Source organism: Hydra vulgaris, chromosome 03, assembly GCF_038396675.1.
Source record: "Hydra vulgaris chromosome 03, alternate assembly HydraT2T_AEP".
In the NCBI taxonomy this organism is placed as follows: Eukaryota; Metazoa; Cnidaria; class Hydrozoa; order Anthoathecata; family Hydridae; genus Hydra; species Hydra vulgaris.
The window spans coordinates 23,847,501-23,861,965 of record NC_088922.1 but is presented as its reverse complement, the minus strand read 5'-3'; the positions used below and the strand labels follow the sequence as shown (position 1 = coordinate 23,861,965).

Here is a 14,465-nt window from a genome sequence, read left to right as displayed (position 1 = left end):
AGTGGCACTTGTAGGTTAATTTCGCGCCTAATTGATTTTCTGTTTAATCCAACAGATAACACATATCAGGTTTTTGTTTGTTCTCTAGAGCAAGCGGGTACAATAAAATGAAAGTAATACTAATTTTATCTCAATATTTAAATAAGTTTAAACATTAAAGCTTGCTTAAATAGCCATAGTTATTTAAATAACCACAGTAACAAAAGTAAACTTGAAATATTAGTAGTTCGCTGGTAGCAGAAACATATATAATATTAAAAAAGTCAAGAAAAAACGAAGTAATTTTTATATCTGTTTTGTTTTTGACTGTTTTTGACTAAAAAAACATTTTGACGAACTTATGTTCTGTCTTACTGGTATATTGGTACTTTAATAGTATGCTGTTAATAACGCCTTCAATAGAATGATTGTAATCGTATTGAAACTATAAACATCATTTCGTGGTTACATCTTCAAACGCAAGTAATCTTAACGCTAAAAAATTAATTATATAATAAACATTTAAACAAAAAAAAATAAAAAACAACGTTGAAGTTCTTGGCAACATAAATAATATTCACTTTTACCTTCAATTGAACATTTATCTTTGTGGACACTTAAAAAGCTATGCTAATCTCAATACTATTATTAAAAAGTCTTTCAAAACTATTACCGTCAATGTTCCTTCGTTTCATCAGACCGTTATCTAAATATATTTTAATTGATGCCGCTGATGCAATCTCTTAAATTTTCATTGTTACATGCCGAAACGTTCAGTAAAAATTCAAGGTAACATTAAAAACAATTCTTTGTATATAAATAAAAAGTTATCTATGTTTATATATATATATAATATATATATATATATATATATATATATATATATATATATATATATATATATATATATATATATATATATATATATATATATATATATATATATATATATATATACATATATATATATGCATATATATAAATAAATTTATTTAACTTTGATTACTTTGATATTGATTTTATGTTAGGTGTATACTAGGTTTTGCTTTGTTCACAACTTATTAAAATGTTTTTCATATATAAAATTAAAAAAAAAATAAAAAAACATTTAACGCCTATTAAAAAATAAAAATAATTTCAAGTTTAATCCAATTAATTAGTATTGTAATTAATACCATCGAGCAAGTTTTTTTTTGTGAGCGGCATTTTTTCAATATTGGCTTTTGAAAAAGTTTTCCGAGTCTAAAATTACGCGCGTAAAATAAAATATTTAAGTTATTTCCGGTTTAAGGGTGTAGATAAATGGGTTTTAATAATGATTGCTTTAAAATAGAGTGTCAACACTGGAAAATTAAGGACCTCATAAAATATTTAGCTCCATCATATTATGATTTTATCAATTTGTAAAAAAAAAATAAAGATATTTATGCAGGTACGTTTTCCAGAAAAGTTTAAGATGCATCTGCATAAAATGTCATAGCCTGAAACTTTATCGGTTTAACGTCATCAGCGAAAAACACATTATTTGAGTTCATCAAGTTTTTTTTTTCAAAATTTTTGTTACAGCAAATTGTGAACATGTATATACTAAATGTGTCAAGTATATTATTTAACTTTAGAATGTATTTTATTCAAACGATCAGTTTTTGTATTATTATACGAATGTGTATTGCAAATCCTATTCCAATTGTTACTAATGGCTCTAGCAAACAACAAACAGATTGCACAGCAGAAATGGAAAGAGTTTTTTTAATGGACGAGAAAATTACATGTAATGATGGATCAAAATCAGGGTAATTGTTTCTAATTTTTAACTGTATCTGTTTTCTTGTTCTCAAAAATGTTAGGGTAGTTTTGACGTTGTTGCAAAGTAGAAAACCTTTAGAGGTTTTTCTTTTAGATATTATCTGAGAGAAAATCAAAATAGTGAGGACTGGATCATATATCTAGAAGGTAAATTATTTTAACAAACGTATTTTGATGTTTTATAATACACATGCAGCTGGTTTAAAAAAAAAAAAATTCAAAATCAAAATTAAGTTTTTTTATTAAATGTTCTTAGTTATGTATATTTAGGAGGTTGGTTTTGTCACAATGAAGCTTCGTGTACAATTCGAATGAACCACTCAAGTTTGTTTTCTATGACATCGTCTAAACTTTGGCATGATTGTCGGAAAGGTAGTCAATTACTAAGCATGTATATTGTATAAAATAAACAAATGTATTGTTTTTTTTTTCTTTTACAAATTTAAAGTCTTCTTTTTACTAAAAACTGTGACATAAAGCTATATTTATTGTATTAAGCTATTAAAGCTTTAAAAATAAAACTTCTGTAGTATTTTACTGAGCAACATAATCGGAGTATAACGTTGTAAAAACTATCGGGGGTATTAAATAACAGTAAATTTAAAATCCTTGTGTTTTTTTAGTAATTTTATATGGAAAAAACTGATTTTTTCAACTCTAAAGTTTCCACTTTTTTGATGTTTTTAAACTGCTTGTATTTTACTTAATGTTGTATGTTTTATTGTTTATTTTGTTTGGTTGCAAGTATAATATACAATAACATTATTAAGTCAAATATGTTATGTGCAATATTACCCCCTTTTTTATAAACTTTACCTTTGTTTTTAGGTGACGGAATGGTTCATCCAGATTCAAACTCAAATCCACTTTTTTACCATTACAATCACGTGTAAGAATTTTTAGTTATTATTTTATAATCATTTGTTAGAGCTCACTGTAATAGACCCTCGTTTTGCTTACATTTTAAAATACTTTTATAATTTAATTTTCTGGTTCTCAAAAATGCTGATTTCAACATAGAAAACATTTAAAAGTCAAAAAAATCTTGTAATTTTTTTTATTTGCAACTCTTAAGTCTATACTCCCGAACACGAATTTTGTTAATCAAACCCGCTGTTCCACTCCAGAGCCAATCAAGGGCACTGCGCGAAAAAACAAGTTCAGTCAGTATTTCCAGAGACTTCAAGTGAATTTGAACTTTGATCCTCTTTATTGTATGCCGAATGTTCTACTACGGCGTATATTTTAAAATTTGTTTGAACAAAAGCACTTAATTTTAAAAGGAGGAGGAAGGAGGGGGGGGGGGGGGGAAGGGGAGTTAGGACATTCAATTAACACTTTACAGTATATTTTGATTTAGCTAAGTTTATTCAGGAATGTCACTTTGTAATACAATTAATGAAAAAGGTTTGCCTTATTTATATAATATATAAATAAAACCAACTTTATTTATATTTTAAATAAATATGGTTTGAAAAATATTTATAAATACCTTTTTTGTATGATATATAAATAATGCATAATCTTCTGTTTATATTATATACAAAATACAAAGTTTTTATTCATTAATCACATTAAAAATTAACATTCTAAGAAAGCTAAACTAAGGCAATTTATATAATGTTCTTACCTAAGCAGCACAACACGTTGGGCCAGCATAAAGGAAAAGTTGGCCTAACAATTTCAACGTTGCTCCTATGTTGGCCGTATATAGCGTGCAGCTCGGATACTTCAGGACTAAACAAATACCCCCTCCTTCCCATTCTGTTTAATTACTTTGAATTAGTTTTTAATACCAATCAAAATTTTTAATTTCTAAAAATTCAATATAAATTTTGCTAATTAAAAAATTACTTTTTAGTAACCACAGATTTAATCTTAATATTATTTTAAAAACAATCAGCAAGTATACATAATATTATTAAAATGGCAAGAATACAATATATACGCAAATTACAAGTGTAGTACACTTATTGTAGTACACTTAGAGTAGTACACTTAGTGTAGGACACTTAGTATAGAACACCTAATGTAGTCCCTTATCTTCTTTAAAAGAAGAGAATTTAAACTTATATATCTGATGTAATTTATTATGCAAATATTTTTAAATTAAATTACATAAGTTTAAACATATTTGCAGTATTCCCACACCTCAATTATTATAAATTCTTACGGTTATATAATTAATACGGTTTTATGCAACTTGCAAAAAGTTAATTAGGTTTATGTTTTTCAAAAAAATCTCTTATCCTTAACACACTCTTCTCCATGCGTTTATTAAATTAATAACATTTTTAAAAGATTCTTATCTCCCCATTTATTATAATTTTCTTTCGTTTCCGTTTTTTCGATCAACGACAATAATAATTTAGCTACATTGATAAAATTGAATTAAATCACCATGCTTTCCTCCTTCGGTCAATATTGCTAAATTCAAATTAGTTTAATGTTGTATAATTCCAGGTATTAACTTATTTGCGCACCTTTTCACATTTTGAAGTATATAAAAGCCTTTTTATAAGTACAGACTCCATACTTGAATAACAAAGCTATTCAAAATGATGTCTCACGTACTATATAGCTTTTTTAAAGAACCTCAAGACTTATATCTGGAAGTTTTGATAATTTCTAACTTTATGGTACACGCTAATTGTATTTTATAAATGAAACAGCACAGTCTTAGTTTAATGCTTTAAATTAATATTGTGCTATTTTTATTTTGATACAACACTTTTGAACCACTTTTTTTGCTTTATCAGCTATAAGCTCTTCATAATTTTAATTTACACCTTTGGTTTGTTTGAACAAACAAACTTGATCAGCTATCAGTTTTTGATAATTTTAGGTTGCACGTTTCGCTTAACAAACTTGACAAACTTTTTCACATTGTTATATATTCGCTTTAAATCGTGATTGCACCAGTTTCAAGTTTAACTACTTGCTTCTTATATACACATCGTTTTTGATTCTTAGTGCTTACTTCAGCTCACAGTTAACTGAATATTTTCTTGACTTTGTTGTTCATTAATTTTTGGTATATATGACCAACAAGCTGAGTTATAGCGTGATAATTGTTAACAAACTTTTTTGCAAATGATTTGTTTCAATCAATATTTATTAGTTATTGAGAAGTTTTCAAAACCTTTTGTGTAATTTAGCTAGTTAATGTTTAAAATTTGATTAATTTTGTTTGGTAGTCTGAAATTAAAACTTTACAGGTTAAGTTTTAGTTTTGTTATTAACCATGTTTTTTAAACATTAACGGGTAGTAAATAAATTATGACTAAAATTCATAAATAAAATTTGGTAAATGACAAGAATTCATTTACCAAATTCTGGAATATTAGTCATAGGCTATTAAGCTTTTTAAAGTTGTTTCCACGAACATTTATTTTATTTTTTCCAGAATCATTTATTTGATTTTTATTCTCACCAGATAAGCATACACTTTCATTATTCCAGAAAAACTTGTCGAAATAAAAATCTTTAAATGTTAGCTGTTCCAAAAATAATCATCAAAATTTTTGGCACTATAAATTGAAACAATAGTTGCATTTTTGATTTTTTCAAATGATCTAGAGGGTCAATGAATGCACCCAAATATATATTTTTAAATTTGCGAACATACTTATTAAATATTTGTTGAGTTGGTCAATCTTAACTTCAAAAAAACTAGTCAAGTTTTTAATATACGATGTATAACAATTTATATTATACAATTTATAACAAACGTCACCACCAACCAAGGGCAAATCCATAGGGAGAGTGGTCGCCCCCTCCCTCCCCTCCATCTCCTCCTCAAAATGTTTTGAAATTATATATTTTTGTAAGTTTATATATTAAACACAGCAAGTTGTTTGAAAACGGAAATAATATAGTTAGGCTGTCTAAATAAAATTAGAATTTTAATAAAATTCAAAAATGTGTGATTGCTTGCTTACAAATCATTTAATCTGAAAATTGCCCCCCCCCTTACTAGATCATCTGCATCCCCCAAATCGAAAAAAAAGTTAAAACCGCCCCCCATTTTCGACATGGTCTGGATCCGCCCTTGCCACCATCACCACCAATTTTACTATTTCGATCACTCCTAAATATATCGCAGTTTGTTATATTTAAATCTGTTTTCTTGGTTTTAGCTTTTTTAAACTAAAACTAAGAAGTATAAAATACCACAGCTTTGCATCTTGTAGTGGTTTGACCTTCATCAATTTCGTTGCTTAATGACGTTACATTTGACCAAACTTTAAGACTAGGGGTGTTCGTGCTTTGTCTATCTTTTATATAGTTACCCTGATTTTTACGACTAAAAAGCATTTAAAGGAGCTGTTTCTATTTTGGCACCATTTCGGAGTAAAAAAACATGTTTAGGTCTAATAACCACTGTAATTAAGTCATTATTATTATGCATGCTTAACAGAGATTCTAATAGTTTTATTGTCTTATAACACGTGTAATATAATTACATATAATAACAAAACCATCCCGCAATCTTTTTATAGCATAACTTTTCCTAACATGATAATGATTTTATATATATATATATATATATATATATATATATATATATATATATATATATATATATATATATATATATATATACAGTATCGGACAAAACGAGTGCAACCAAATAATGCTAATTTAGTTTCTTTATATAAAAGTTCTGCATTTTTTCAATTTAGAGAAATAACTATGTAACTCTTTAAGGACAAGGTTCTTCAAGTTTTATTCATCACAAAGTTCATTATTTGTACACGAAAATTAACAAATTAATCAAAAGTATTAAAAAAAGTTGATTTCCGTCTGGACAAAACAAGTGCAACTCGACAAAATGTTGACCAAGCTGTATTTCGCTATTAATATTTCGTGGCAAATCCTTTGTTGTCGATCACAGCCTTGCATCTTCGAGGGTTAGATTCGATCAGGTGATCAATGAAACTTTGTGGAATCGCTGCCCAGGTCTTTTGGATTTGTTCAAACAGTTGATCCTTATTACGAACACCTTCACGATTAATTCTGTGGTTGACGATCTCCCACAGGTTCTCGATAGAGTTAAGATCCGGAGATTGAAGCGGCCAATCCATCACCGACAGGTGGTTGTCTTAAAACCACTGCTTGACTACTTTTGCAGTGTGTTTCGGATCGTTGTCTTGCTGAAAAACCCATTTTATTGGCATATTCCATTCAGCATGAGGTAACACAACATCTTTCAGGATATTTTTATACATGAAACGGTCCATTATTCCAATGTTTCGATGTATTGGACCTAGAACGTTAGCAGAAAAATACCCCCAGACCATAACATTGCCTCCACCATGCTTCACGGTCTTATGGCAGTAACATAAATCGAGGCGTTTTCCGGCCGGTCGACGTACACGGCAAATGCCATCGCTCCCAATGATGTTGAACTTTGATTCATCACTGAACAGGACAGTTTGCCATTTTTGCACATTCCATTCAATGTGAGATGTAGCAAACAGGAGTCTTTACTTCTAGTTTTTTAGTGAAATCAACGGTTTCTTTGCAGGGCGTCGAGAAAACAATCCGGTTTCAACAGCACGTCGTCTGATTGTTCGGTCCGATACAGGCAGGCTGATGATATCCAGGGATCCTTCTTGACGGATCTGACGATCATAGAATCCTCTCAGAAGTGGTGGAACGCGGTCTTCCACCTTTGTTATCTGCTGCCAACTTCCCCGTAGAACGATATTTGGAACATAGTCTTGATACGGTCTATTTTTTCACGCGATATTTATCACAAATACTTTTTTGTGACATTCCACTTACGTAATCGTCAATAATTTTCTTTCTTAGTTCCAATCCAAGACTGTCGGGAGCCATTTTTGCACTTGAAGTCATAAAAATAGTAAAAATAAATAATCACGCTTCTCAAGGCTTACCGTGTTACATTTACCTTGTGATGATACAATAATGCTCTGTGGAACACAACGTCTTGGTTGGATGTGGACTGTATTGATGTAATGAAACAATTGTTGTATTTCACTTCTTTTATTGATGTTCTTCGATAAAACACTTTGATAAAACTCACTTCGATAAACTGCCTTGATAATACTGACTGATTGACTTCCATATACTGAATTACATGTCAATTTACATGTCTCTTATATAGTAAAATGAACCTGTGTAAACCTGTTCTGGAAGATTCTAGATGCTTCTTTTCCATGCTTCTTTTCAATGCTTTTGGAAGCTTCTGGGTGCGTCTGGATGCTTCTGAATGTTTCTGGATACTTCTGGATGCTACTGGATACTTCTAGATGCCTCTTCTGGAAACTTCTGTAAGCTTCTGCATGCTTCTGGAAACTTCTGGAAATTTCTGGATACTTCCTTTAATTGTTAAAAAACTTCCGTGACGTTGACACGGACTAGACTTAAGAAAATGAAACAAACCAAAAAAGTTGCACTTGTTTTGTCCACTGCAAAATGGCACTTGTCAACGAAATTTTGCCTGTGTGCTGTCACCTGTCAGCTGATTGCTCATGTCATGGCATGCTATGACTCCAGACTCCTGAACTGTTTGCTGTGGTAGTATAGTTCGTTTCGTTTTTAAGACATGTATAATTAGGAACACTTTTTAGCATTGTTCGATGTTGGTTGCAAATGTTTTGTCCAATACTGTATATATATATATATATATATATATATATATATATATATATATATATATATATATATATATATATATATATATATATATATATATATATATATATATATATATATATATATATATATATATATATATATATGTATATCTATATATATATATATATTTAAAGAATATATATTTAAAAAAATTTAAAAATACATAATACACAGTAGGGGTATGATTAAAAATATATGATTGGTAGTTTTTGTTCCCCATGTTACAATATGAGGATAAGATTTATGTTTAAACAGAAAATACCATACAAAAGCGTCAACTTTTAAAGAATGTCACTTTTCATTTTTTAAAAGTTGACACTTGCAATTTGCATTTCGTTGCGCCAAAAACTCAAAAAAAATAAATAATATGAGGATAATCTTTTAAAAAAAAAGTCATATCTCTAATACACAGTTGTTGCTTAAAATTATTGGGTGTATGCAATCATAATCAGTCACTTTTAATATTTCACAATAAAAATATAAACAAATAAAACTTAGCCAATTACATATGATCCATGATTGTTCATCAATGTGTATGCAAAGAATGGATGCACTAAAAATAGAAATCTTTAAGCGTGGAGGTAAAAAATTTTAATCAAGTATGCTTTGAGCTGAGTTACATTTTTAAAACCTTTACCATGTAGATTGTCGCTCAATGAAAGAAAAAATTAGTAATCAGTCGGGGTTAAATCAGTGATTAAAATAAAGAAGTTACTCTCGTCACTAATTAAATTTTTGAGCCAACTCATAGTACCCAGTTTGGATAGTAAAAAAGCACAAATGTTTAAACGCCGATTTTGCTGGTTTGGAGTCAAATTGTAAGGATTGGTATGACAACACTTGACACACTATGAATAAAGTACTCGAGCAGAGTGCAGTTTTCCATGGGTTGCTCTCAGTTAGCTCCTTTGGTTGTCTAGCTCGTAGTTATTTTTATCGAAACATTCAAACCATTCAAACATTCCAGTACCATTTGATATGTTAATTGGAGCTTCTTTTTTTTTTTGTGTTATTTTCTGTTTAACATAGTATTATAATTTTTACAATGCTCGTTTAAATATATATAAAATAAATTCTGTTACAAGAGTATACACTAGTATTACAATAAAATAAAGTTAAAGCAGATAGGAACTCAAAGAAGATAAGGATAACATTACGTTATCGCAATTTTTTCATAGAGTCCCTTTTAAAAAAATAATAAATCGTAGTTTTATATAATAAATAAGAAGAGTAATAAATCGTTTTAATAAATCGTAAATATACAACATTAATATCGAGTATAATATAAATATAAAACTTATAATAAATATACTAAAGAGATCGTTTTAAGAAGTATATAACACGTATAATATAAAGCTTGTATTAGGAAGCAAATAAGTAGCAAAGTTACCGGTAAAATAGTCAAACAAACAAAAAAATTAATTAGTTAAAATAAAAATAATTTTTAAATTATTAAGATCATTATATTTTAAAAATTTCTTTTTTTGCTCGAAACTTAAATGAACTTAAGGACTTCACAGTAAACTTAAATCCTTTAGACATTCATTCCATAATTTAGGTCCTCGATAAGATATACTATATTCTGAGAGTTTGTTACATTTCCGAGACAATTTATAGTTAATGTTTCTATTTGATCTTAGACTATACTTATCATTCAGCTTTATTTCGAACTTATCATTAATTTTTACTGGTAAAAGATTGTTGTGGTATCTATACATAAAAATTAGATGCTGATAGATATTTATTTCAAATATATCCATCATTTTCATATCTTTCATAAGAGGTTTTGCATGTTCACGTTTAAATTTAGAGAATATGATTCGGCAAGCGTGTTTTTGTAGCTTATAAATTTTTTCAAGTTTTGTTTTATGCGTACTTGCCCATGATATATTAGCATAGTTAATGAAACAGTGAATCAGCCCAAAATATATCAATTTAAGACTTGAAATATTCACGTATGGGCGGACTCGATTGAATATAGTTTATCTGGGGAAGCCAGGATAAACTTTTATTGACAAGAATTCCTAGGAACTTTATACTTGTTTGCTTTTTAATTAATTTATCATTTAAATAAAGTTCAGGCAACTCAATTGGAATGTTTAATTCTTGTTTTTTTTATGAAATAGAGTATAATTTGTTTTCTCAATATTAAGTGACAGTTTGTTTGCCCTAAACCAAATATTAACTTTATTTAATTCCATATTCATATCTGAATAGAGATATTTAATATTATTATTGGTAAGAAATAGATTTGTATCATCTGCAAATATTATTGAATTTAGTTTTAATGATGCATTACAAAAGTCATTAACATAAACAAGGAATAGGAGCGGGCCAAGGGTTGATCCCTGCGGAACTCCGCATACGGCATTTTATGTTCCGGATTGTTCATTATGAACATATTGCTTTCTATCTGTAAGATAACTTTTAATCCATGAATATGTTGTATTATCTATACCGTAATGCCTAATTTTTTCTAAGAGAATGCAATGGTCAACTGTATCGAATACTTTAGATAGATCTATAGATACTCCTAAAGTATATTTGCTTGTTTTTTAAAACCATTAGTTATATGGTTGACTATTTCAATAGTTGCATGTTCAGTTGAGTGATTTTTCTGGAACCCGAATTGTTTTGGGTAAAATAAATTGTTTATAGTGAAATACTCGAATATTCTATTATAAATTACGCGTTCAAACAATTTTGAGAATACAAAAAGTAATGATATAGGTCTATAGTTTGTAATGTCCGAATAATCGTTGCATTTGTAAATTGGGATTATTTTAGCTATTTTAAGAGCATCAGGGAAAATACCGAACTTTAATGAAAGTTTCAGTATATGAAACAAAGGTTTGCCTAAGCTAGTTTTGTTAAAAATCACTATATTTCTGGAGATTTTATCATATCCTTGGGAATTTTTTTTTTTAAAAGAAGAGTACGCTGTTTTAAATTCTTTATAACTTAATTCATTATCATATAATATTTTGTTATTTGAGGGTTTTAGACAGATTTTAAATGATTCTGATGTTGCCAATATTTTGTTGGCAAGTTTAGGTCCAACATTTGTTTAATACTTGTTGAACTCTTTGAGATTAGGTTTTGACAGAATATATCGGTGTTGTCAATATTAATTCTCTTAGGCAGTGTAGGAGCAATATTTTTGTCTTTTCCGATGATGTTATTAATTATAGACCATGTTTTTTTACTATTGAATTGGCAATTCGAAATTAGCCTATTGAAATAACTTTTTTTTTCATTTTTGATTAACGATTGGTAAAAGTATTTAGATTTTTTGTATTTTTATTTTTTAGAAATTTGTTATATAATTTTTGCTTTTATTTTTGAGCAATTTCATAGCGATTTAGTTATCCATGGACTAGCAATAGCTTTTGCCTTAACTTTAATATCCTCATGTGGACAGGTTTAGTATCATTGCATTTATATACATTACTCCATGATTCTTGTTTTAATCTACACGTTAGTTTGTTAATATTACAAAATTTAATGTTACGTTTTTTCAAATTAATAACATTTAGTTGACTATCAGACGCAATTTTTAGATAATTTACTTTTAAGAAGAAAAAGATCACTAATATCTGTTAGGAAAATTCCAGTTTCAAATGTTGATTTTAAGTGGTTATGAATGAAGATATTGTCAATCGCAGTTGCTGAGTTTTTTGTAACACGTGTGGGTTTATTAATTATTGATAAGACGTTGAGTTTAAATAGCATTTCAAAAAATGATTTTATTTTAGGAGAATTTTGATAAGTCAGACCATCAAGGTTTATGTCCCCAATAATATATAGGTTTTTATTTTCATTATTAATTTTTATGATAGAATTTTTCATAAAATTTTCAAATGGTTTAATTTTACCTTTTAGATAGAATTCAATTCAACAGAACTTTCTGTATCATGCCAAGTCTCTGTAAGGGCTTTGACATCGAACGCGTAATTTAAAATACTTAAAAAATTTTTTAACTTCTCAATATTTTGCTGCATGCTTCTAATGTTTACGTGTAAAATAAAAAATGAATTGAGATCTATTGATACTTTGAAGTCGAAAGGACTAAAATACGGTGTGTCAATTAAGTTCAATTGAGTCTCTTGAAAAATATTTAAGTTATTAATAATTACTTCCCGAAATGGGTTAAAGTTTAGATTTTTAAAATCTCTATTGAGCTATTGCGCCAATAACATTTCGAGCGTCTTCTCTAGCAGAATACCCATTATGTTTCTTTGGATTTTTACTTTCTTTTAAATATTTAAAAGCACTAAATATAGAACATGAAATATATATATTATATACACCCATATCTAAATAAATGATTATAATATTTGAATGTATATGTAATTTATTAGATTAGAAAAAAAGTTTATAAGGTGTCTTAATGTTTTTGCACACACCCAATACGATTAAAATAGGAAAAAATATGGTTGCCAAAACCTTCCTCGCACAAAAATAACATTGAAAAAACTTTACAACTTTCTACATATTTTAACAAAATATTTTTTGGCAAAATCTTTACAGCAATACGGATCAAACGAATTCAAATGAAAGTTTCAACCCAATCAGTATTTTAATAGTAAATTCATGTATAATTGTTGTGAAAATTACGAGATAGCATGTGAAAATTTTAGATAAATGTCAAAAAACATAACAAACATTATTATTTTTAATAATTCCAATAGAAAATAAAAATCAAAAAAACAGCAAAAGCAGTCCTTTCAAATCTTTTTGCTAAAAAAATAGTAATGAAAAACGCTATTTCTTAAAACTTAGTAAGTTTTAAACCTTTTCTAATTTTGGGGGGAGTTAATTTTTGGGAAAGGATATTTTTATGTGCACAAGTGAAATAGAATAGAACAACACATAAACTCTGTTCTATTTTAATGTTTTTTTAATGAAATATTAATAAATATCATTTTTATATGATAGCTTGAATACTCCCAATTTTCTTATCTGCAGCACTAAATTGAATAAGCTGTATATATATATTATAGAAAAATAATAGAAATTTGCTTAGCGGTTTATTTGTGGTAAAAATCAATATTCTCACTTTGCTTTTTTATTAATGGAATTATGAATTTGCTCAGACAAAAATAGAAGAAAAATGTATTTTTATGACTTGGTTTATTCCATTACAGCAAGAAAATCATCCAGCTTTTTTTGACTTATTTGAAAATCTTATGGATGGGAAAACTAGTGAAGAGCTCAAATCTTGGATTTTAAAAATCTAATTTTTGATCGTTAAAGAAAAAAAATATCATCAGCATTGGAAACTATGAAGCAACTGCTAATCGTATCTTCCAATCATATAAGTCATTAGGAAAGAATGACAAAAACCTTGTTGTTCTTGCAACTTATATTCAAAAGGTATACGCACGTATTTGGTTTAAAGTAAATTCGAAGCAGTACTGCATGGATGTCTCTTTCAAATGGTGCACTATACCAGATATGTTTATCAACCTTAAGAAAGTTAGTAATTTTACGAAACGCATAGTTTGTTTATCCGGGAAACTTATTGTTATCAATGACAACCATGAAAGGTTTCATATTTTTCAATTAGTTTGTGCATTGGCTGCGTGCATTGGCGACGAAATCATTGCTAAACCTACAACTAGTTTGTTCATGATACCACTGGTCATCAAATAAAACAATGGATTTGAAAATGCTACTATTTCAAAAATTTCTGTACCATGCTCAAGCTTGTCACCAAAGCTAGTATAACAGTCTGCAAAACTTTAACATGACGTTGCAAGAATAAAGAGTTGTGATCAGCTATGAGTATTAGTATGTAAACTTCAACATGACGTTCCAAGAATCAAGAGTTGTGATCAGCCATAAATATCTTTATGTAAACTTCAACATGACGCTGCAAGAATAAAGAGTTGTGATCAGCTTTGACGTTCTTTAAACACAAAATTTTATTTCAACTTTTCAAATTAAATTTGTAGAATTAGAAGCTATACATTTATTTTGTTTGAAGTAAGTGTTATTCTTAAAATTTTATA

At 28.2% G+C, this 14,465-nt stretch overlaps 1 protein-coding gene and 1 long non-coding RNA gene across 3 annotated transcripts in view; one reads left to right on the top strand and one right to left on the bottom strand.

Annotated features, from left to right (window-relative positions):
• Positions 1-282: 282 nt before the first annotated feature.
• On the bottom strand, positions 283-679 carry LOC136078038 (uncharacterized). The gene is made up of 2 exons (XR_010637467.1): positions 567-679; positions 283-474 (listed from the first exon to the last, which is right to left on the bottom strand). It is a non-coding gene; the product is annotated as an uncharacterized LOC136078038 (long non-coding RNA).
• The window catches only part of LOC100197018 (palmitoleoyl-protein carboxylesterase notum2), a 29,135-nt gene continuing 15,217 nt past the window's right edge, over positions 548-14,465 (top strand). The window contains exons 1-5 of one of the 2 annotated variants that reach the window (XM_065792708.1): positions 548-768; positions 1,599-1,772; positions 1,880-1,932; positions 2,056-2,157; positions 2,614-2,674. In XM_065792708.1, the coding sequence (XP_065648780.1) occupies positions 704-768; positions 1,599-1,772; positions 1,880-1,932; positions 2,056-2,157; positions 2,614-2,674 (455 nt within the window). In that variant the 5' untranslated portion in view covers positions 548-703. Of the gene's footprint in view, positions 769-1,274; positions 1,412-1,598; positions 1,773-1,879; positions 1,933-2,055; positions 2,158-2,613; positions 2,675-14,465 lie in introns of those variants that run through there. The other variant, XM_065792709.1, reaches the window with a different exon arrangement.